The 25,280-nt window shown below is 39.1% G+C and overlaps 1 protein-coding gene across 2 annotated transcripts in view; it reads left to right on the top strand.

Moving 5' to 3' along the window:
• The window catches only part of GABRA3 (gamma-aminobutyric acid type A receptor subunit alpha3), a 241,699-nt gene that overhangs the window by 120,058 nt on the left and 96,361 nt on the right, over window positions 1-25,280 (top strand). For both annotated transcript variants that reach the window (XR_009734880.1, XM_061408863.1), the window contains exon 4: window positions 24,612-24,679. Coding sequence is in view for 1 of the 2 variants with exons in the window: in XM_061408863.1 (XP_061264847.1) it covers window positions 24,612-24,679 (68 nt within the window). In the remaining variant the exon portion in view is untranslated. The remainder of the gene's footprint in view (window positions 1-24,611; window positions 24,680-25,280) is intronic.

Raw genomic sequence — 25,280 nt, 5'->3', positions numbered from 1 at the left:
GACTCTGTGCATCCTTTACCTGGATATTTGTTTCCTCTTCTGGTTAAAGAAATTTTCAGTCATAATTTCACTAAATACATTTTCTACCCCTATATATCTCTCTCTCCTTCTTCTGAGAACCCTATAATGTACATGTTAGTATGCTTGATGTTGTCCCAGAGATGCCTTAAGCAATCCTCATTATTTTTTTTTTTTCTTTTTGCTGTTCTGGTTAGGTGATTTCCAATATTCTACCTTCAAGATCAATTATGCTTTCTTCTGCATCAGCTAATCTGCTGTTAATTCCTTCTAGTGTGTTTTTTCCTTTCAGTTATTGTATTATTCAGCTCTGATTGGTTCTTTTTTATATTTTCTGGTCTTTGTTGAAATTCTCACTCAAGTTCAGTTAGCATTCTTATTACTATTGGTTTGAATTGGATCAGATAAATTATTTAGCTCTGTTTCATTAGGGTTTTTTCAGGGGTTTTATTTTATTCTTTCATTTGAAACATACTCCACTATCTTATTTTGTTTAACTTTCTCTGTTTGTCTCTATGAAATTAGGTAAAATAGTTACCAATCCTGGTCTTGAGTATGTATCCTTGTGTGGGAACATCCTTTGTAGTCTGTGTATGATCAGTGGCTTTGGTGTGAAAGGTGGGCATGTGGTGGCCACAGGTTGCATCTTCTCTTGGTGTGCTCTATCAGCTACAGTCTCTGTGGAAGGTAAGGCTTGGAGTGCCTGGAGCCAGAGCTGGATTTGAACTGGGGATTGTCCTAGGCTCAATGGTGGGAGTGGGGCTGGGGCTCAAGAGGCTGGAACATGAACTCTGAGAGAGTTGGGCTTCTCCCAAATGTGATAGTCTCTGTCTTTATTGAGGGTATGGCCAGGATATGAGGACTTAAGCCTGCACTTCTGAATTCATTCCACTTGTTCCACAGTGTGTGCACCTTGGTTAGAGGCCGGGTTGAGCTAGGAAGTGTTGTAGCTCCACTACTGAGCTGCCTCCACTTCTTTCCCAGTGTGTTCATACATGTGTGTGTAGGGAGTGGTGGTCTCTGCCAAGGCCAGAGGCAGAGTCAAGAACTGAACTGTCTGTTTCCTCACTGGTGCCCACATGTGTACACACACATGCACATACACACACACACACACACACTGGCAATGGATGTCTACCTTACCCAGAGGCAGGACTGAGGCCTCAGCTGGCTCTGTTCCCTCTAGGCACGCATGTTCATAGGCAATGACCATCTCTGCCTTAGCGAGGAGCAGTGCTGAAACAGGATGGGTTGGAGCAGGAGCCTGGTTCAGTTTGGGGTGTCTGCTGGGGCAGTCCTGGCTGGTCAACCAGAGAACAATTCAGTTTTCAGCTGATATGTCTGTGCTAGAACTGGGAGCAAGCAAGTTGGTTGCATGTGCTCCTCACAAGTAGAGTCTTAGGTTTCCTACAGTCCTCTAATAAGCCAAGTTGTTTACCAAACCAGCTAAGTGGGCTCTTTTTCCGTCTTAGTCCTTAGGGTTGAGATGCCTAATATGTGGCTTGAACCACTTGCTCTCCAGGGAGAATCCTCAAGCCTGTGATTCCCCCCTGCTCTTTGGGGTCACCCATTCAGGGTGCAGGACCCAACCAACTTGCTTCTTTTCCCTACGTACCAGACTTGAGTGTAGTTCTTTCTTTACAGCCTTGCTTGTAGAAGAGCCATTCTTCTAGTCTTGAACTCATTCTATGTGAGAGTTGCTCTATATGTAGTTATAGTTTTGATACATATCTGAGGGGAGCTGAGTTCAGGGTCTTCCTACTCCACCATCTTGATCCCCTAGAAAATCCATTTTTAAACTCAACTTTACAATAAAAGCTCTTGTAATAGCTTGTGTTTCTATAAATAAGTATCTTTTATAGTCTTTCAATGGATCTGAGACCTACCTGTTACCACAGATTAGCTACTAGTATAGCACCTTCCTGCTCTACCTCTTCTCTCGACCATTTTTTTCCTGGGATCCTATTAGTATGGAGAAGTAGATAGCTACCAACCAGTGTAAAGAAGGCATGGGGCTCGATAGTTGGAATATATTCAAGGTCAGGACTGCAGAGATTTAATTCATTGCCTGACTTTTGCACCAGTTTATTACATAACATCCAAAAAGTGCCTTGTCTTATAGCACAGCATTTTTCAAACTTACCACTTGAAAAAAAAAAAACTAATTAAAAAATACATAAATCATTTAAAGTTCACTTTTAAATAACCAGAACAATGTTTCCATTGTCATGGTGGTTATTTAGTACCTCCGGACAGTCACCACTGTCTCTGAAAACATGACAGGATGGAATAACTACAGGAGGTATTTAGGGTAGACCATGGGAAGAACTTGGAGTATCAAGATATTCTTCTTTATGCCCCTCTAATGAGGGTATATAGACTTAGTTAGCATTAATTAAATAGTCAAGCCCTGGAGAGATTTCTCAATGGGATTTTTTGTCAGACCTTTCTTGCTTTTCTCTCACTGGAATCCTTTGGCTTTAGCTACAAATAGTCAGCAATGTGGAAGCCTTCACACGGAAATAGTGCTAGCTACAGACTGGGCGATAACGTGGTCCTATGCTTTGTCTCCTTTGTTCTTCCTCTTCCCTAGCAAGTTACTTGAAGGCAGAAACCATGTCCTATTAATTGCTCTCTTCCCCTGGAGTGCTCAGCACAGAGCTTTGCCCATAGAAGAGGTATAGGAAAACCATGAATGGGATATAATTGACAGGTTCTCCTTGTGATCCCTTACGCCTTGATTTTTGTCTCTGCTTTCTTTTCTGCTGATTCATATCTTTTGGTTTGGCACAAAGTTATTATACAAATAATTATTTTCTTCTGTGGCATCAACTTCTTATTCTGCCTCATTTACCAAGAGTTGTAAACCAGCTTCTAGTACCTGACCCCTTGTTGCTTTCTGTCTTGAACACTTCATCATTTCACTGTGTGAACTGTGGAGGAATACCTGATTTTCACTAGTTCCTATTCACTGTGCTCAACTTTCTTCAAGAGCTCTGTATACAATTGTGATCTCTCACTGCTTTTGTCTGATCTCGTTTGTCCTAGTGTCTTTCATTTGAATATCACCTTTTGATTTCATAACTCTTTTGCCTTCTTTCTCTTCTTTTAGTCATTAATCTCTTTGTTCCCTGCCTTGAGTGCTTAGCACTCATAATAGAAGCCTATGTCTTAGTCTAGCAGAAATACCGTCAGCAGTTTAGGAGCCCAGCAATGGCTTTATTCATATTATGTCCTTAGTCTAGCATGCACTCATAACTCTACCATTTAGGGTCTTGTTCTTTCTTCACAATCTAAATACCCTTTCCAGCATGCAGTCTTCAGGCCTAGGCTAGGAGACCTAAATTTACAATTTTATTTTGGCTCATTCTAGATGAGTGACATTAGAAAAGTCACTTGACCTCTCTAAACCATCACGTCAGACCTTTGGCTACAAAATAAAGGTAACCAGCACACATTATAGGAAACTTGACTCCTTCTAAATCCAATCCAGTAACAAATTCTGCCATCAAAACACCCCAAAATTTAACCAGTTCCCATCAACTCTATAGCTACCAGCTTGGTGTGAATCACCCTTATCTCTCACCTGAATTATTATATTGGCTTCCTCTTGCTTGTATGGCACCTGCTCAATGAGGCCTTTTTGGCAATTGTATTTAAAATTTTACATCCAGATTGCAGCTTTTATTTTCCCTATAACATCTATTGCATTACCATAGTTTACAAGTATTTTATCTGCTTCCCCCACCCTCGAGTATAAGTTTTAGGAGTGTGGGGATTTTTTTGACCCTGATTTGTTGCTAAATTGCCAGTTACTGCTTAGTCCATAGTAAGTCCTCAGTATTTGCTTAATGAATGAATATTTGCCTTCCAGGTTTATTGTGAGAATCAAGTGAAATAAGATATACAAAAGTATTTTTTATAAAATCTAACACCATAAATATATTATCACTTTTATTGTTTCCGTCAGTTGGAATTGACCACTGCTTATCTAAACCTCATGTCTTTAGTAGGATCTCTGTAGCATTTACTTCTTTGCCTTTGGCAAGGGGTTAGTTATTTAGGTGCTTGTATCATGATTTTTGTCTGTCTGGAAAAAGCAAGGGCCCAGTGTCTCAAACTCAGGCTGGAATTCTTGGTGTTAAAGCTAGGTGGTGAATGATTAACTTGCAGGCTGAAGAATGTGCAGATGAGAAATATCTGAAAGAAAATACTCAGGAGTGAAATTGGAAGTGAGAGTCCAAGTAGACAATCCAACTGGTGTAGAGACTATGCCAAGAGTAATAAACCACTTACCAGGCAACAGTGTGGAAATCATAAGAGGAGTGCAAGAAAAGTTGATTTGCTGGGTGAGAAAAGAAAGAAAAGTAGAATATACAACTTGGAGAGTTTTCTGAGGCATTGTTGCAAAACTACATAGATACATTACCTTTGGCCTTGCCTGTGAGAGCTAGTCACAGTTTTGAGCTGGTTCAGACACCACCTTTCTGTAACCCTTGCCATAGGTGGAATAAGACCACTGTTTCACCAGGGACACTAAGTGGAAGGCTTGAAAAGCCTTTGAAACATCCTGAAGGTAGGAGACATACCACTGTGATGGCTTTTTTGGATCTAATCTCCTGAACCAGGTATCAGAGCGGGCCAAGGTATTGTGTGTTTAACAACTCTTTTAAAAAAAACTCCACTTTTCTGGATTATCCCAACTGATTCCCAAGAAAGAGACAGAATCTAGCAGAAAGTAATGAAGTGTGGAAATGTCTATAAACCAGCTGTAGAGTCAGAAGGCAACTAGATGGATGATTACTAGAATCTTGAAAGACACAGGAGGAGTTAATGGTCATCTGGCTTTGAATACTGAGCTGAAATTTAGGCTGGTAATTCATATCTGTTGAAAGGAGGATCAAGTGTCATCTTGTTTCCTCTCAAGGCCCAGTATTGGTCAATACACTTTGGTCAATATACTCTTTATCCTAATCCCTAGTCCAGGAGACGTAATGAAGTTTCTTTTGGGAAACCTTGTTTGTTCAGAGAATGATCACCTACCAGAATGCTCCACTCATGGTAGTCGTTGAGAGGAAAGTTACTGTTTTTATGGAAAGGGGTATTTTGCCTGGAAGAGTGCAGCAATGTAAATTGATCTGTGGCAATATCACTGGGACATATAAAAAGTGTTGAAATTTTCAAAGACCCAGCTAATATACTCAAAACTCAGAGGGGAGTGTGGACAGAAATCAGGTAATTTGGTTGTCCATGGAGGTAGAAGAGAACTTTGGCAAACAGGCTAAGAATAAGCAGCAATGGGTGATGTCTTAACCCATTGGAATAAAAGATTAAATCCAATAATTCTCAGGGGATATTGAGGGTTAGAGAAGGTTGCAATAATCTCTCAGGCCACATCGGTGCCATAGATAGTGATATAACATAAGGTGATTTTTCTGATTTGGGGACACCAAAAGTCCCTCCCTGAGAGCCCTACTAGTTGTTATAAATGAGATTTGACTTGATAGAATGACATTGTGAGTGAAATGCCTAGATATAGTCTTCCTCTTTTAGAATTTACATTGTTTAGCAGTTTTGCATACTGTGTTTCCAGGTACCGTCTCTTATATAAACCTGAATATTCAGGTGATTCCACTGTGCATTGCTATGCATCGTCTGCACGCTAGACTACTTTAAATAGACATGAAGGGTTAAAACCAAATTTTCTATGACTACATAACAATCTGTCACATCAACATTCCAGGAGAGGCTGTCATGGAGATTGTTAGTGGAGAAAACTGAAAATTAAACCATCCATCAACAGTATTGATCAAACCCAAGAATTGCTGAGTGTATTTAATTGAATGTGGATGGAAAGCTCTCAGTTCAGAATCACTGACACCTTGTTCAACATCATGCAGAAACTGTGAAAGATAAAATGTGACTCAGAAATTCCATCTCAGCACTAACAGATATGTATTCTGGTTGGCCCAGAGAAAATGCTGACATGAGTAGTTAATATAATTTAAATCAGGTATCCAAGGGATTTTGAGTTTGGAATGACAGACAGGAAGCTGTTCAAATATATTGTTGTATCTAGAAGCACTTAATATGGCATTTATCAAGACTAGAAAACAGCTGGGGTGTTACACAGATTGTTATTAGCATACTCCTCTTGGTGAAGATCTACTGGGAAGACTGTCTTCCAATATCACTTTTCCTCATGCATAAGATGGCAAGTGCATTGAGGTCCAATTTGGTTAAGGACAGTTAGTTTACTGTGAGGTTTCTATAGGAAATGAGATTCCTGCAGTGTTGGCAGAAGTGGAGTTACCTGTGTATTAAGCATGGAGCCACCTACCAGGGAGGTACAAGGATATTGAACCCTGAGTCATAGATTGGGATATAGATCATTGGGGAGACTCTTGGTTTTGAGAGTGAAGAAGTATATTTGCTTGGCAGAAAGTTGAACTTAGGATGCCAGAATTACTGCTAAGTCTTATTTATGATGAGAATGGCAAAGTGAAAGGTAAGAAAAGTCAGGAAGCAGGTTTTCTGCCTTCAAATATTTTAACACCTCTTTTTAATGTTATATTGGTCTAGAATCCTTTGCAGTAGGATAATAGGCAAATCTGGCCTAGCATGGGAACTTTAGCAGCAGAAGCTCAAAGTGAAGTAGAGCCAAATATGTCTTCCAGTCCTGCAGCCAGAAAAGGCCAGGACCAATAATAAATGTAGACATTGAATGACAAATAATAGCAATCTCCCAGCATTATTATTGTTTTATTTTGTCATTTCCTCATCCTCTAATGGGGATGGCTATCAGCAGTGTCTACTAGGAGGTAGCCTTAGATCAGCTGGGGATCAGGGACAAGGTTTAGTCAAGGAAGTTGGTGTCCCTGAGTCTCCCATTGATTTTGTTGCTGTGTTCAATCATTAAGTTGTGTCCGACTCTGAAACCCCATAGACTGCAGCATGCCAGGCTTCCCTGTCCTTCACTATCTCCAGGAATTTACTCATATTCATGTACTTTGAGTCAGTGGCCTCCTTGTCCTCCTTTGAGTCAGTGGCCCACTTCTCCCGCCCTCAATCTTTCCCAGCCTCAAGGTCTTTTCCAGTGAGTCAGCTCTTTGCATCAGGTGGCCAAAGTATTAGAGCTTCAGGTTCAGCATCAGTCCTTCCAATGAATATTCAGGAATGATTTCCTTTAGGATGGACTGGTTTGATCTCCTTGCAGTCCAAGGGACTCTCAAGAGTCTTCTCCAACACCACAATTCAAAAGCATCAATTATTCGGTGCTCAGCTTTCTTTATAATCCAACTCTCATATCTGTACATGACTACTGGAAAAACCATAGCTTTGACTATATGGATCTTTGTCAGCAAAGTGATGTCTCTTTTTTTTTATATGCTGTCTAGGTTTGCCATAGCTTTTCTTCCAAGGAGCCAGCGTCTTTTAATTTTATGGCTGCAGCACCGTCTGCAGTAATTTTAGAGCCCAAGAAAACAAAATAAATAAAATCTGTCACTGTTTCCATTGTTTCCCCATCTATTTGCCATGAAGTGATGGGACCAGATGCCATGATCTTAGTTTTTTGAATGTTGAGTTTTAAGTCAGCTATTTCACTCTCCTCTTTCACCTTCATCAAGAGGCTCTTTAGTTCTTCTTTGCTTTCTGCCATAAGGGTGTTGTCATCTGCATATCTGAGGTTATTGATATTTCTCTTGGCAATCATGATTCCAGCTTGTGCTTCATCCAGCCTGGCATTTTGCATGATGTACTCTGCATATAAGTTGAATAAGCAGGGTGACAATATACAGCCTTGCCTGTTGATTTTACCTAACTCAAAACTCCGTACTCAAGATCCTTTACTATGGGTGCCCTTTTACAACTTCCAAGTATTTTTTCACATCTAGCATCTGTTACTTAATTCTCACAATGGAATTGTGAAGGCAGATACAGATACTGATATCCCCATTTCACAGTGTAGAAACTAAGACTAGAATGATTAAGGTAACTTAGTCAACAAACAGTAGAGCCGGGGCCCAGTCTCAACGGTACTGGTTCTAAGTACAGGGCTGTTTGTTTCTCATCACTGCTGTGTTTGAGAGAAAGAGTGTAACAGGGTAAAAATGAACAGCACACCCTCACAGACCCAGTCTGAATCTGTGAATGTCAGGGTTTGGTGGGAGATAGTATGTTTAGTGGAATAGAAACTTACATTACCATATGTAAAATTGATAGCCAATGGGAATTTGTTGTGTGTCTCAGGGAACTCAAACAGGGGCTCTGTATCAACCTAGAAGGGTGAGATGGGGAGGGAGATGGGAGGGAGATTCAGGAGGGAGGGGGCATATGTATACCTATGGCTGATTCATGTTGAAGTTTGACAGAAAACAACAAAATTCTGTAAAGCAATTATTCTTCAATTAAAAAATAAATTAATGAAAAAAAGAGTACTGCAAAAAGCTATAACAACTTCAAAGCTGAATATCAACATAGAGGATGGTTCCTCATAAGAAAAATTAAAAAGAACAGATGATGGCTAATACTGATGGAAAAGGAAATATATGGAAGATTTCTGGTTTAACACCAAGATTAAGGAAGGTCAGCTTGGCAGACAGTGTGTTTGGAAGATAAAAATTTTAGTGGGGTCAAAAGGATAGGAAAACTGTAACAAAGACATGGGAGGAAAAACTGCTTACTTTGAGTTGCAAAGTGAAGGTATCTGACTTCAGGCAGAAAGCCTGGGTTCTGCTCAGCTTGGCCAGGACCATCACATTAATTTATTCCACAACAAAGGAAATATGACCACATCTCACTTGGAAAGTGTTAATCTACAGTGATTGCAAAGGAGTCCCTATAGGAGATTTCTGAGGGAAATAAATAATTTTATTTGCTGAAAGATGCCTATTACAATGCCATTAAGTGTACATAGGATCACATTTCAAACCCCAAGTGGACATACTTGTACATGTCTCTTTGTGCACATGGGTAGGAATTTCTTTTGAATCTGTCAGCGGAATAACTGGATTATAAGATATGCACCTCTCAGTGCCAGCAAATATTGCCAAATAGCTCTCCTAAATGGTTGTACCAATTTTTACTACCCCCACCCCCCCCACAACACTGTATGAAACTTTTTTTTGTTTCAGTTCTTAACCTATACTCGGTACTCTCATGCTTTAAAATTTTTGCTGATAGCTGTAAAGTGGTATGTCTCTTTAATTTGCATTTCCCTCATTATCTGGTGATGTTGGATATCTTACATTCATTGGTTTTTCAGTTTCCTTCTTGCATGAATTATGTTTCCTATTTAAGTTAGTACACTTGTAATTGATGCTTATATGTGGTATGAGGTAGAGATGTACTTTTTGTGTATGGATAACTTGTAGTTTGGTACATTTTTCATTAGTAAATGTTTTTCTCACTGATATATAATGTCTGTCCTCCCATACATCAACTTTTCATGTATTCATAGGACAGTTTCCAGACATACAGTTCTGTTTCATTAGTTTTGATGTGTAGACTCGTTTTAAATGGGGGTCTTTATGCTTTTTTCACTTTTGTTTAATTTTAATCAAATTTTATATTTTTAAAACTTAATATGCAGCTTATATTCAGTATAATTCACTCTTTGTGATATACTATCATGTAACTAATATCATGTAACTCAGATACAAAATAGTTCTATCAACTGGAAAAATCCCCTTATAGCTCTTCTGACAGGTTACTAATGGTATCATATTGTGGTTGTAAATTGCATTTCCTGATTGCATATTTTCATGTGCTGAATTGCCACCAGTATATTTTCTTGGTTGAAATATCTGTTTAGATGCTTTGCAAAAATTTTTGGCTTGTTTTATCCCTTATTACTGAATTTTGAAAGTTTTTTATATATTCTGTGTACAAAAGCTTTGTTAGAAATGTGAAATGAAAATTTTTCTTCAGTTTTTGACTTGCCCTTTTATTCTTTAAATAGCATCTTTGAAAAAGAGAAGTTTTAAATTTTGATGAGTCTAACGCAATAATTTGTTCTTTTATAGTTTTTGACTTTTACTGCTACTGCTAAGTCACTTCAGTCATGTCCGACTCTGTGCGACCCCAGAGACGGCAACCCACCTGGCTCTGCCATCCCTGAGACTCTCCAGGCAAGAACACTGGAGTGGGTTGCCATTTCCTTCTCCAATGCATGAAAGCGAAAAGTGAAAATGAAGTCGCTCAGTCGTGTCGGAATCCTAGCGACCCCATGGACCACAGCCCACCAGGCTCCTCTGTCCATGGGATTTTCCAGGCGAGAGTACTGGAGTGGAGTGCCATTGCCTTCTCCATTTTGACTTTTATGTCCTATCTAAAAAAAGATTTTGCATGACCCAAGTTCCTGGACATTTTCTATGTTTTTTTCCTAGAAATTTTATAGTCTTAGGTTTTACAAATAGGTCTAAGATCTATTTTGAGTTAAACTTTGTATAAGGTGTGATGTAAGGATTTGAGTTCATGTTCAATGCAAAGAAATAGAGGAAAACAACAGAATGGGAAAGACTAGAGATCTCTTCAAGAAAATTAGAGATACCAAGGGAACATTTCATGCAAAGATGGGCTTGATAAAGGACAGAAATGCTATGGACCTAACAGAAGCAGAACATATTAAGAAGAGGTGGCAAGCATACACAGAAGAAATGTACAAAAAAGATCTTCATGACCCAAATAATCACGATGGTGTGATCACTGACCTAGACCCAGACATCCTGGAATATGAAGTCAAGTGGGCCTTAAGGAAGCATCACTATGAACAAAGCTAGTGGAGGTGATGGAATTCCAGTTGCACTATTTCAAATCCTGAAAGATGATGCTGTGAAAGTGCTACACTCAATATGCCAGCAAATTTGGAAAACTCAGCAGTGGCCACAGGACTGGAAAAAGTCAGTTTTTATTCCAATCCCAAAGAAAGGCAATGCCAAAGAATGCTCAAAACCGCACAGTTGCACTCATCTTACACACTAGTAAAGTAATGCTCAAAATTCTCCAAGCCAGGCTTCAGCAATATGTGAACCATGAACTTCCAGATTTTCAAGCTGGTTTTTGAAAAGGCAGAGTAACCAGAGTTCAAATTGCCAACATCCGCTGGATCATCAAAAAAGCAAGAGAGTTCCAGAAAAACATCTATTTCTGCTTTATTGACTGTGTTTGACTGTTTGGATCACAATAAACTGTGGAAAATTCTGAATGAGATGGGAATACCAGACCACCTTCCCTGCCTCTTGAGAAACCTATATGCAGGTCAGGAAGCAACAGTTAGAACTGGACATGGAACAACAGACTGGTTCCAATTAGGCGAAGGAGTACGTCAAGGCTGTATATTGTCACCCTGCTTATTTAACTTCTATGCAGAGTCCATCATGAGAAACGCTGGGCTGGAAGAACCACAAGCTGGAATCAAGATTGTCAGGAGAAATATCAATAACCTCAGATATACAGATGACACCACCCTTATGGCAGAAAGTGAAGAGGATCTAAAAAGCCTCTTGATGAAGGTGAAAGAGGAGAGTGAAAAAGTTGGCTTAAAGCTCAACATTCAGAAAATGAAGATCATGGCATCTGGTCCCATCACTTCATGGGAAATAGATGGGGAAACAGTGGAAACAGTGTCAGACTTTATTTTTTGGGCTCCAAAATCACTGCAGATGGTGACTGCAGCCATGAAATTAAAAGACACTCCTTGGAAGGAAAGTTATTACTAACCTAGATAGCATATTCAAAAGCAGAGACATTACTTTGCCAACAAAGGTCTGTCTAGTCAAGGCTATGGTTTTTCCAGTGGTCATGTATGGATGTGAGAGTTGGACTGTGAAGAAAGCTAAGTGCCAAAGAATTGATGCTTTTGTACTGTGGTGTTGGAGAAGACTCTTGAGAGTCCCTAGGACTGCAAGGAGATCAAACCAGTCCATCCTAAAGGAAATCAGTCCTAGGTGTTCATTGGAAGGACTGATGCTGAAGCTGAAACTCCAATACTTTGGACACCTCATACGAAGAGTTGACTCATTAGAAAAGACCCTGAGGCTGGGAGGGATTGGGGGCAGAAAGAGAAGGGGACGGCAGAGGATGAGATGGCTGGATGGCATCACTGACTTGATGGACATGAGTTTGGATGAACTCTGGGAGTTGGTGATCGACAGGGAGGCCTGGAAGGCTGTGGTTCATGGGGTCGCAAAGAGTTGGACAGGACTCAGTGACTGAACTGAACTGAACGGATTTGAGCCGATTTTTCTCGCACAACTTATTGAAAAGGCTGTATTTTCTACACTGCATTATAAACACTGTTGAGATTCAATTGACCGTATATGTCTGGCCATATTTTTTAACATAGTACTCTGTTCCATTGATTGATGTATACTCTTTGACTCTTTTGATCAATGTATGTTTATAGTAACTCTTGAGACACTCAAATCCTATAATGGAGTCCTCCAAATTAAGAACACATTTAAAAAATTAGTTTTGGCAATTTTATTTAGCTCTATTGCCTTTCCATATAAATTTTAGAATCAACTCATGAATTTCTTAAAAAATACCCTTAGATTTTATTTAGGACTGTATTTAATTTATAGATTTGTTTAGGGAGAATTGACTCTGCCTTATCGTCCACTTCTCATTTCTAGTGAGGTCTGAAATTTAGCCAAATGTGAAAGTTTAGGTTCTTCTCAAGCCTGAGTGTGTGTTAAGCCCTGGGCCTATGCGGGAACTTATCAATCCCTTGGTATATGCTGGAACTTTATAAAAATTTTTATTCACCCAAGTATCTCCTTTTCTAAACTTTTTCTTCTCAGACTTTTCAGTCTGTTGTTTGTCTCAACTGTTTACTCCTAGCTTCAGGCTGCTGCTGTCAATATTTGTGTCTTCAAATGCTTTTGGCTATGCCTCTCAGGAAGCCTCCACAGCTCTGGGAATGCTCCCAGTTGGGTCAAACAAAGGTAAGCCATTGCATCCCTCTTTGAGGGAGCTGCCATTCAGGTCAAAACCCTTAACCACAATTTTTTGAGAATAAGATTTGTATTACTCCTTCAGGCAATGGGAACCTGTAACAGGCGTGTGGGCTGACATCTTTATGGCTGCAGTAGCAGTTTTCTTCATCACATATTCCCTTGGTGGTTATAAGTTTTTTACTAGATTGTAGAGTTCTGTAAAAGTTGATTCTTACAGTTTTCCCAAGCTTATTAATTGTTTTTATGGAGAGACAAAACCCTGAAGTTCCTAACTCTGCCCGTCTTGGTGATATACTCTTATATTTTTCCTGATACTCATAGATTTTTTTGTCTTTTCTTTTGGGTTTTTGTAAAGTCTGGCTAGAGTTTTGTATATTTTTCCATTTTTTTCAAGGAGCAAGTTTTTAATTTCACTGATTTTCTCAATCGTTTTTCTATTTTTGATTCCACTTGTTTCATTTTTAGTGTTTCTGTTTTTTATATATTTCTAGTTCTTGAGATGGAATCTTAGGTTTTGGATTTTTAGAGTCTTCTTTTTCCTGGAGATTCAGTGCTGTCAATTTCCATCTTATGTATTTCTCTGTGAGCATCCCACAGGTTTGATGTGTTGTATTTTTATTTTTATTGAGTTCACTATATTTTGAAACATCACTTGTGACTTCTGTCTTGATCCATGGGTTATTTAGAAGATTGTTCTTTAATTTCCAAATGTTACCAGATATTTCTCTGTATTAATTACTATTTTTATTCTTTGATGGTCACTGATCATAGTCTATATGACTTCAATTCTTCTAAATTTGTTAAAGCTTGTTTTATGGGATATCTTGGTGAATGTTCCAATGTCCTTGAAAAAGATTGGGTATTCTTCTTTTGCAGGTAGAGTGTTCCATAAGTATCACTTAGGTGACATTAGTCGAAAATATTGTTTAGGTCTTCCATGTATTCACTGGTTTTGTCTGTACACATTCTATCAGTTGCTGAAAGAGAGATGTTACAGTGTCCAACAATAATATAGGATTTGTATATTTCCTATTTGAATTCCATCAGTTTTTGTGCTTAGATTCATCATTTTATTATTTATTTGTCCCCTCTGTTTTTCTGCTAATATATTTTCCTTTTTCTGATTTTTTGACATATTTGACTATCTTTATTTTATTGATTGCCTTTTTAGAAATATTTATTTGTGAGATTCATTGGTTGCTATAGGGATTGCCATCTTCACAGCTGAGATTTGACACTCTTCTTAGAATTAATATTGTTCCACTTATAGTAAATTATGTAGCCTTGTAACAGTATACATCCATTTCCCATCTAAATGACCTTTATGTTATGGATGTCTTAACTATTCTATCAACAGCCCATTAAAAGCCACATGAGACAATGTTTTAATTTTTTTCCTTCAGCAGTAATAACTATTTTAAAGAGCTTAAAAATGAAAAATGTTTTTATATATATCCAGAACTTCCATTTATGTTGTTCTTACTTTATTCCTGATGATCTAATTTCTGCCTGGCATTATTTCCCTTAAATCTGAAGAATTTATGTAGAATTCCTATAGAACAAGTCTGCTGGTAGCAAATTCCCTTGTCTTTTTAAATCTGAGAATGTCTCCTGAAGCTTATTTTTACTGCATATAGAATTCTGAGGTTAACAGCTGTTTTCCATAAGCATATTAAAGATTTTGTTTCACTACTGTCTGTGAATTGATGATATATCGTCAGTCTTTCAAGTAATTATTCCCCTTCACAGACTGTGTTCTTTTCTAATAGCTTCCTTCAAGATTTTTCTTCATCTTTGGTATTTAGCAGTTTGATTATGATATGTCTAAGCAAGCTTTCCTTATTTTTCATTCTTTTCTGTTTGGAGTCTGTATAATAGTTTGTTTCTGTAAACTTGTGTGTTCTACCAAACTTGAAAAGTTTCTGAGCACTATTTCTTCAAGTATATTTTTTCTTTACTAGTTTGTTTCCCCACTCCCTCTTGAATTCAAGTGCTCTATGTGTTGGAGAGTATCACATTGTTCAGAGTCCCCCTGAGGTTCTTTCCATATTTTTTTCAGACATTTTTGTTGCTGTTCTTCACATTGGATAATTTCTATCACTCAAATTCACTAACTTTTTCCTTTGTCATCTCTGTTCTGCTATTGAGACCATACAGTGAATGTTTTTATTTTGGTGACTGCATTTTTTCACTTCTCAATTTTCAAATTGGTTATTTTTGTATTTCCTGATTTTTCTGTGAGAACTTCATCTTTCTGTTTATTTAAAATGTATTTTCATTAACCTCATGTAACTTAGTTATAATTGGAGTTAAAAATCTTTGAAATTTTCAACATCTGTATTGTGTTATATTTCACCTTTGTTGTCTTTTCCCTTCAGAATTGGCAATATTTTTCTAGTTCTTTCTAAGTAAAATAATGCTGAATTCTATTCTAGACATTTTGACTCATATTATGTGGAGCCTCAGCCTTGTCATAATGCTTTGGAGAATGTTGATTTTTTGTTTGTTTGTTTTAGCAGAGAATCAGCTTGGTTAAGCAGCAAGGTCTGCCTTGCTTTCTCTGGGTGGTGATACCCAGATCTTTACGTTTTCAAGATCTTTGCTATACTGCACTTGGTGTATCTCACACATGTTATCACTGAGGGGATAGTCTCAAGACTTGGGCTGTGGATTACATATTACTTCATAATTCAGTTATCAAAACCTTTGCTATATGGCTTTGAGTCTGTCCTATACTTGTGTAACTCAGGACTAATGTGAAATTTTGTGTGAAATCATAGTGTACTTGTCAAAGCCTTTGCGCATGCTGCCTTGGGTGTGTCCTAGGGGCATGTTGTTGTTGTTCAGTTGCTAAGTCCTGTCCAACTGTTTGCAACTCCATGGACTGCAGCATGCTAGGCTTCCCTGTCCTTTACCATCTCCCAGAGTTTGCTTAAATTTATACCCATTGAGTCAGTGATTCTATCCAACCATCTCATCCTCTGTTGCCCCCTTCTCCTGTCGTCAACCTTTTCCAGCATCAGGGTGGGAATTTTTCCAATGAGTTCACTCTTCCCGTCAGGTGGCCAAAATATTGGAACTTTAGCTTCAGCATCAGGCCTTCCATTGAATATTCAGGATTCGTTTCCTTTGTTCTTAATGGTAAACCTATGTTTTTTGAGGGAAGAATTATTGGATCTTCTTGTTTAACCCTCTGTACTTTGGGATTCCCCATCCTCTGGTCTGCAGTTGCCTTTTCCCCTGATTCTCTGGTAGGACAGATGTTTTTTTGTCAGGAGTTTTGGCTGTTTGTGCCACTATCCCACCATGTAGCTTTGCCTTTGAAGCAGAGCTACAAGAGAAAAGAAGAAGAGAAAAAAAAAACACAGGAAATGTATTTCCCTGTGGGTTGCTTCTCCAAGTTTTGGTTTCCTTCCATAAACCACCTGTTCTTTTTCACTTTTCAGAGTGCTTAAATAGTTGCTTTTGTATTTTATCCAGAAATCTTATTTATAATCAGTGGGAAAGAAAGGCTGTAATGCTGTTAGTCCACTATGCCAAAAACCAGTTTAACTTTGTTTGAATTTGTGTTTTTCACCCTCTTTTTCTTACTGTCTTGTGCTTGTATAATATTGTACTTCCAATTTCTCCTTTTGTACAAAGAAATATTTTAGTTTCTTCACTCTACCTCTTCTTTTCAGACCAGAACTCTGGCTTCAATATTGTGTACATCTTTGATTTATTTCTGTTACATGACATTTTGATCTTTTATCTGAAACAATTATATTTTTTATGTTTTATGTCTCATTATTGTGTGTTTATTACCTGTGCCATCTTATCTGGAAGTTCCAAACAATAACAGTGACAGTATAAGTCCCTCTGGTAGCCTCTTTTAATCGATTATGGCCAGTGATTTTAGTGTTGGAATCATAACAAAATCGATTCCATTTTTTACAGATAAAGAAACTAAGGTATAGTTAACTTGAGGTTGGACCAGGATTAACCCAAGTTTCCAGATTCCATTTACCATTTATTAATTTTATGCATAAGGTCAAAATCAGTAGGCCCTGGAAAAATATCAGAATGTCCTTGTAACATTTTAGAATATTTCAGCTGTTTTAAAAATTATATTGCTTTTCCCCTGGCTTTCAGCTTGTTCTGGCTTAAGGATGTGTCTCTAGAGTGGAGAACACATCATGTAGTCATTCTCCAACTTATTTCTTGGTAATTTTTTGGGCAGTGCTTCTGCTTCCCTCTCTAAATTTCTCATAATTTTGCCCCAAGGAAATCCTACTGGCTCTTGGGAGTGGCCTCTATTTTCAGCAAAGGGTTATGAACCACTGAAGAGGCTGCTGTCTGATGGTTTTATTTGTTCAATACATGTTACAGAAAAGAGGACCAGTGGCAAAAGCAACAAATAAGCACCAATGTAGTAAAGAAATGGGTAGGAAAAAATAATTAATATTCAGGGTTTGGCCCATGTAAAGAAAATACTCAAATGGTATTTTGACTTTTCTCAAAACTGGTTACAGTGCTCAGTGCTTCTAGTGGCATTAATATGGTCTTATGGAAGGACATTCCTGCAGTATCTTTGCCCTCCAACCTCCCTTGTGATAGGGTTCTTGTTGTTCAGTCTCTTAGTCATGTCCGACACACTGCAACCCCATGGACTGCAGCATACCAGGCTTCCCTGTCCTTCACTGTCTCCCAGAGTTTGCTCAAATTCATGTCCATTAAGTCAGTGATGCTATCTAACCATCTCATCCTCTGCCACTCTCTTCTCTTTTTGCCTTCAGTCTTTCCCAGCATCAGGGTGTTTTCCAGTGAGTCAACTCTCTGCCTCAGGTGGCCAAAGTATTGGAGCTTCAGCTTCAGCATCAATCTTTCCAATGAATATTCATGGTTGATTTCCTTTAGGATTGAGTGGTTTGATATTTTTGCAGTCCAAGTGACTCTCAAGAGTCTTCCCCATCACCACAACTTGAAAGCATCAATTCCTGGCACTTGGCCTTCTTTATGGTTCAGCTCTCACATACATACATGACTCCTGGAAAAACCATAGCTTTGACTAGACAGACCTTTGTTGGCAAAGTGATGTCTCTGCTTTTTAATACACTATCTAGGTTTGTCATGGTTTTCTTTTCAAGGAGCAAGCATCTTTTAATTTCATGACTGCAGTCACTGTTTGCAATGATTTTGGAGCCCAAGAAAATAAATCTGTCAGTGTTTCCACTTTTTCCCCTTCTGTTTGCCATAAAATGATGGGACTGGATGCCATGAAGGCAATACTTGGATTTGTAGCTCCAGAGAAAATAAGAACAGTTGTGTGTTCTATATTACCTTTGTGAGCATCAAGATTCTAGCAATAGTAGAGTTAATGAGAACCCACAGTTGTTAAGTTGGTAGTGATTGTGGTCTCTTTTAAATCTTGTGGTATTTCTTACTGATGTTTTGTTATAAACATATGTTGCATGCAGCTAGCTATTAAGAGTTGCTGTACATTCCAAGTGTCAGACACTAGATGGAGTAGCATAAACGTAGTGCTAGACCTCTAGCCTACCAAATGTCAAAAGTTATGAGCTGTGCCCAAACACTCTGCAAAAGGGTTATTACTCAACTGCAGAGTTTAGATTAGAGCTTAGGATCTCTAACACAGACTTTTGTTATATCTGCTTCTCTAAACCATCTGTTTGTGATTCCTCTGAAGAGCTTATCAGTGATTAATGCTGTTGGGAGAGGGGTGTGTCACTGAGTACTTACAGTATCTCTGTCCCCAAGGATTATCAAAGAGAAATGAGAAGGCCGTTAACAGAACAGAGCACTCCAACTCTCAGATCTCTGAGAGCCTGTCCATAGCCCACTCCCTAAATCCATGTTGCTAGCAGACCCGCTAGTCACATGGAAACTCATTTCTAGTAGGTTAGTCTCTCCTCACAATGAAAAGCATGCACAACAAGAAGCAATTATTCTCTAAAATTTCCAGTGATACAGAAGTAAGAATACAGAAAAGTCAGGGCTTTGTTCTTTTAGTCAAAGTTCCAGTCCTTAAAACCTCACTATTCTCAGAAAGACTGTTACTGGGAAGAACTGAAAAGTCCATCATAGCCTATAATGAAATAAAGGGGGTATGGTTGGCTTTTGTTCATATTGTTCATTTTATAATCCTGTCTCTAATAGAATTGTGACAGTTTCATCATAAAACATATTTCAGAGTGCCAGTTAAAAAAAAAAATTAGACCCAAGCCAGAGGAAAGTGAATGGGAAAAGTGAGGGTGCTTAAAATCATGACATAGAAAGGAATAAAAAGATCAGACTTAGGGGTAGCATGATCAATTTTTTTCAATCTCTGAAAGTCTTTAAGTCTCAAAAGAACTGGAAGCAGACTTTGTTGAATGGATCCAAAGGGCAGTACTAAGACAAATGTTTATATGTGTGCTGGAGTGGAGAAGCTAGAGTTGGGGAACCTACTCTGGTTTGTGCTCAAAGAACAAAATCCACAGCTTAATGGGGATCTATTTTAATTCAAACAAGGAAATACAGTTTATTGTGAGATGACAGTGGGTAAAGAATCACCTGCAATGCAGGAGACTCAGGAGACGTGGGTTCAATCTCTGGGTCAAGAAGATACCCTGGAGGAAAAGTCAGGCCACTCCAGTATCCTTGCCTGGGAAATTGCATAGACAGAGGAGTCTACTGGGTTACATTCCATGGGGTCTCAAAGAGGCAGGCACAACTGAGCGACTAAGCACACAGCACATACATGAGCCTCATAGTTAACATAAACATAGTGATCTCTTGCTATTTGGCTTATCTTTACTCTTTCGGATCAAAAGCAAGTTGGAATGACATTAGGAACTGGTTGATAAGTTCCCCACCAATGGGAGTCCTGCTGAGGGCTAAAGGCATGTGTGTTTATATAAATATAAATTTCAAGTTTATATTTTACTTCCAATTTATTTTATTGGAATTTTACTTGCAATACCACAGTAAATTTGCAAAAGGAAAAGATAATTCTGTTAACCTTTAGTTTCAGAAGGTAATATTTGAAGGAAATTAGATCTTCAAAGTAATTTAAAAAGAGCCAAGGAACAAAGAAAGTATTTGTTTAAAAATAAGAAAGAATTCCACTCATCTCCCAATTAAATAATTTCTTACATTTGAAAAAGGAGAAGGCTGTCAACAGGGGCTAGACTATGAATTGTAGCCCTCACTAATTTTAGTCTAATTCACTGGTCTTTTCATTTAATTAAATGAAATAGCAAACTTCTAATTATTCCTTCACACAGAGGAGCTGGAGTGGTGGGTGGATACTCTCTTCTTTGTCTGGAATTGAGGACCTTAGACTTCTGGGTGAGTTCTGTGTCCACCTGGCCTTATGGGTGGCTCATGTGGCCTCACCTCTGGAATAGTATTAAGCTGCAGCAACAGCTAACATATAGTGAGCACTGGATTTGTTCTAAATACTGGCCTCAATACTGTCTCCTTAAATCCTCAGAGCAATTCTGAAATATGTGGTATCATTATCCTAATTTTCCAGATGAAGAAACTGGCATAAAAAAGTTAAGTGACAAACGCACACAAAGAGTAAATGACAGAACCTAAATTCAGATCCAGTTAGTGATGCTGTTAATCACTGTACAATACTTCTGCAGGGTACTTCTGTGTGTTGGCACATATACTGCTCCAAAGCACCTAGATTTCCTAGTCAAAAGATGGGATTTAGTAATTGGGGCTTTGTGGTCCCTGTATGGGACACTGGAGAAATGTCAAATATCCATGTGTTTACCTGCTCTTAGAGTAGAGGGCTAGAGATCTAAGGATGGTAACATAAATTCAGAGCCCTCCGTCACTTGTGCTGCCATGATACAAGTGACAATCCCTATCTTCATACCCTACTCCTTGAGAGATTTCTGGCTTCTTTGGTGACAAGAGCATTACTTCTCTTTTTCTTTTAGCATTTTTCTCTTGCTTTGTCTTTCTTTAGTTCTGTTAGCTCTTGCTATCTCTTGCTGTCTAACTGTTTTAATTTCCTCTTCTCACTCTTGTCATTCATCCTTTCTAATTCTGCTTTTCCCTCTAATCAGATTCTAATTACCTTCCTCCCTCCCCTCTCTTTTTCTTTCTTTATTTCTCCCCACTTCTTTACCTACCCTTCATTTAGTATCAATTCTCCTAATTCTCTTATCTACCAGATTCTTTCAAAATGGGACAGAAATAGAGTAAGAATGAATTTGTGTCCACTGTAATAGACCAAACTTCCTAAGTCTTTCCCTGCTTCCAAGTCAGAGAAAGTTCTGAAGCTTGGCTGAGACCTAGTTCATTGGGAAAGCAGCCTCTTCTTAGCAATCAATGGGTGGGAAGGAGGTTACCAGTAATGGGGGGAATTGATGTTAGGTTGATGCTTATCAGTTGCCAGGGAAAGCAGTAGAGGGGTGTACCCCTCACTGCCACTGTGATGAATCATCATAGTGGAGATAGTTCTGATCTTAAGATTAGATCAGTCACTAACTGGGGCCAGAAGTGAGTAGGCATTTACTTATCAGCCTCTATGACTAAGAGAGAAGATCAGTCATGGGAGTGGGCTGTAGGTGAAGCAGAGACTGGTCCAGCAGGTGGATGTACAGAGAACAAGAGAACAGCCATCTTTGGTGGTCTGATCATACTGACCTACCTTCTTCAGGCAGCAGAATAAACTTGCCTTTTGCTACCACTGGACACTTTTAGTCACATGCTTTTTGCACTGTCAGAGTTCCTAGTCAGAGCAGAGAGAAAATTCAAATGTGTTTGGTAACAAACCTCCTGTACAAGAGAAAAGCCAAAAGGAAAAAAAAAAATCTTAAGGCATTCAGAAAGTCAAGGTCAGATCCAGAATGTAAGTAAGCCTTCCTATCCCAGCCCAAGACTCTTCTTTTCTACCTACAGTGACTCCACTGTCCTCTTGGAACTAAAGCAGTCTCCTGACTTTATCACTACTAATTGTCTTCTCCTTTTTCTTTTATAAGATTCCCTGGTGGCTCAGATGGTAAAGCATCTGCCTACAATGCGGGAGACCCAGGTTCAATCCCTGGGTCGGAAAGATCCCCTGGAGAAGGAAATGGCAACCCACTCCAGTACTCATGCCTGGAAAATTCCATGGATGGAGAAGCCTGGCGGGCTACAGTCCATGGGGTCGCAAAGAGTTGGACACGACTGAGCAACTTCACTTTCTTTTCTTTTATAGTATGGGTGCCTGTTTTTAATCTGCATAACTATCTTGCATGCTAAGTAGCTTCAGATGTGTCCAACTCTTTGTGACCCTATGGACTGTAGCCCACCAGGCTCCTCTGTCCATGGGATTTCCCAGGCAAGAATACTGGAGTTGGTTGCCATGCCCTACTCCAGGGGATCTCCCCAACCCAGGGGTCAAACCAGCATCTTATATCTCCTGCATTGACAGACAGGTTCTTTACCACTGAGCCACCTGGGAAGCCCACTTTTACAATTAAATTGGTTTAGAAAGTTGTTCTGTGTCTAACTATGTCCTGCCTGGAATATTGGATTCAACTGTAATTGTGATCTCTCCCATTAATTAATTGTGTTTTATGTACTTTGGGGTAGGGCAATGTTTCTACAGCCAGTGAATGTGGCAGTGTATCTGAAGGGACAAATCTTTAGGGTGTATGTTCTGAATTCTGAAGTATTGTCTCTTGTCCTTGAAGCACAGAAATAGGGGGAAGACTGTGCTCTAGATGAAAGTCCAAATACTTAAAATACAACTCTAGTTTGAGACATGTTATTTGCTGAATAAGCTTGGAAGTAAATTGTGTGTTTTGGTGAATTGACTATATCTTTGATGATTATTAAATGATACTCATAGTCTCTTTTGAAAATGGAATGTTTGTGGATGTGTTCAGTGTCCTTGAGTATAATATGTGCCTGTATAGAGGAGCAATGTATTAAGCCTAAGGGATGGCTCTGGAAAATGGGAAGTCAACAAGATATAAAGTAAATCTGGGCTAGGACCCAGGACTGGATGGATATAGTAAACATGCTATAAATGGAGTTGCTTTGTCTATTACCTTTCCATTAGGTAGAAGAAATAGTGTAATATACAGCACAGGGACTACAACCAATATTTTATAATAACTTTAAATGGAATATAATCTATAAAATATTGAGTTGCAATATTGTACCCTTAAGATGAACATAATATTTTAAATCAACTATAGTTCAATTAGAAAAGGAAATATAAATTTTAAAATTAAGAAAATAGTGCCATTGACTGCAGTAACCAACCTGATTATCAAGTCCTATGTGGGCTTTATGTGTACTAGCTGTGCTACTGACATGCGCTGCTGGGGTCAGGTATGCTGGGCTGGAGGGAACCTCAGGTGGTTCAGACAGTAAAGAATCTGCCTCCAATGTGGGAGACCCAGGTTCGATCCTTGGGTCAGGAAGATCCCCTGGAAAAGGAAATGGCAACCCACTGCAGTATCCTTGCCTGGAGAATCCCATGGACAGAGGAGCTTGGTGGGCTACAGTCCATGGGGTTGCAAAGAGTAGAACACGACTGAGTGACTAACACTTTCACCTTCATGCTGGACTGGAGTGAGCCTTGCTTGAGTTAACTGTAATGATGAGGTGTTTGGTAGGGTCTCATTGACTTTGAGAAGCTGAAGAAGGCTATCCTGTGCTCTGTTTGAGGTATGTTGGAGTGGGTTGGCTGCAATGCAGTAAATAGGGCTGACAGAAGGAGGAAAGGGGAAACTTAGCAGTGCAGTCATTTCACTTCTCTGAGTATCATTTTGCAACTTGGCAAATATATATGTGATAAGATTCATCCATTAATACCAAAAATGTTCAATGAGCACTTTCAGAGTTAACCGGCTCCTTTTCTATCTACTGAGTACAAACAGGTAACAAAACAGGAACACTGCCCTTTAGGAGCTCTTGCGTTTTGTGGGAAAGCAGACAAGTAAACACACAGTTATAATGGAAACATGCAAAGTGTATATCAGGGGCTATCATCATCTCCAAATCTCAGTCACTTAACCCCACAGAAGTTTACTTCTCATTGATGCAAAATCTATTGTAGGTCCAGGCAACTTTCCAGGGCACTTATCCTCTAAGTTCTGGATCATCATTCCAGGCCATTTCAGTCTTATAGTAGCTCCATATAAACATATGTTTCCATGATTACCATGGCAGGGAGTGTCTTGCATTGGAAATTATTTGTTCCAAAGGAAGGGACACATATTTCTTCTTCCTATAACCAAAACCAGTCACACATCCCCTCCCTACTTTAAGTGGGCTAGGAAGTGGCAGTGCAATCATCCTATGTCCTGAACATCTGTAATGTGCCACAGGTAAGGGTAATCCTGGTGTGACATCCCAGCTTGTGTGAGTGTTGGAGATCTCCAAAGGCTCTGGAGTTTGGAATTCTGCTGTTACTCTCAATGGTAGTTAAAGGGATGGACTTTGTTCCTATACTGAGCACATTCTCTGTGACGAAATAGTACAAATGAGAGTTTTTTGAGGGGTTTTCCTATGATTTTACCAAATATTCTTTCTTAGAAGTAGTAAGTTCGCTTTCTTTTGGAGAACAGCACTGGACTCTATGTGAGCTAAGGCAACAGGCTTTCCTAACACTCTGCTTTTCTATTTTCTTTCAACCAGATGCAGTGACTGAAGTGAAGACTGACATCTATGTGACCAGTTTTGGCCCTGTGTCAGACACTGACATGGTAAGTATGGTTTCTGCAAAGGTAAAAGTGAAAGATTATGCAACAGGTCAAAGTAAACCAATTGGGGTTTTCCTGTGGCTAACTAAATGCATCTTTTGCCCTGCTCTCCCCGCCTATTCACGTATCAAGCATATAACCCCCCCCCATTAGGAGTACCATTCCCTTCTTTCTACAACATGTCTTTCAAAATTCATCTTGGCTCCCTATTCTCAATTAAACTTTCTCTGACCCTCACCCTTTATATTTGGTCCACCACACACAAATTAGCACAAATAGGTCATATGAGAAGGGCAGGTGGTGGAGGACTCTCAGTCTAGCAACTGGTGGTATCATTTAAGAAGTCCACTCCTTGCAAACAAGCGCTCACTGGGGAAGTGGACAGACCATAGCAATGCAAACCATTTGGGGGAAGAGTCAAACCTACTTCTAGACACTGGTTCTTCTATAGATGTGAGTAGGTGTAAGGAGGAGGAGAGCTTCAGAGCAGATTCAAGGAATAGGGCAGGGCACAGCAGAACTGGGCTTCCCAGGTGACTCAGTGGTAAAGAATCTGCCTTCCAATGGGAATGCAGGTTTGATCCCTGGGTCGGGAAAATCCCCT

This window comes from Bos javanicus, chromosome X (genome assembly GCF_032452875.1).
Source record: "Bos javanicus breed banteng chromosome X, ARS-OSU_banteng_1.0, whole genome shotgun sequence".
Classification (NCBI taxonomy): domain Eukaryota; kingdom Metazoa; phylum Chordata; class Mammalia; order Artiodactyla; family Bovidae; genus Bos; species Bos javanicus.
This window is presented reverse-complemented; position numbering and strand designations above follow the sequence as displayed.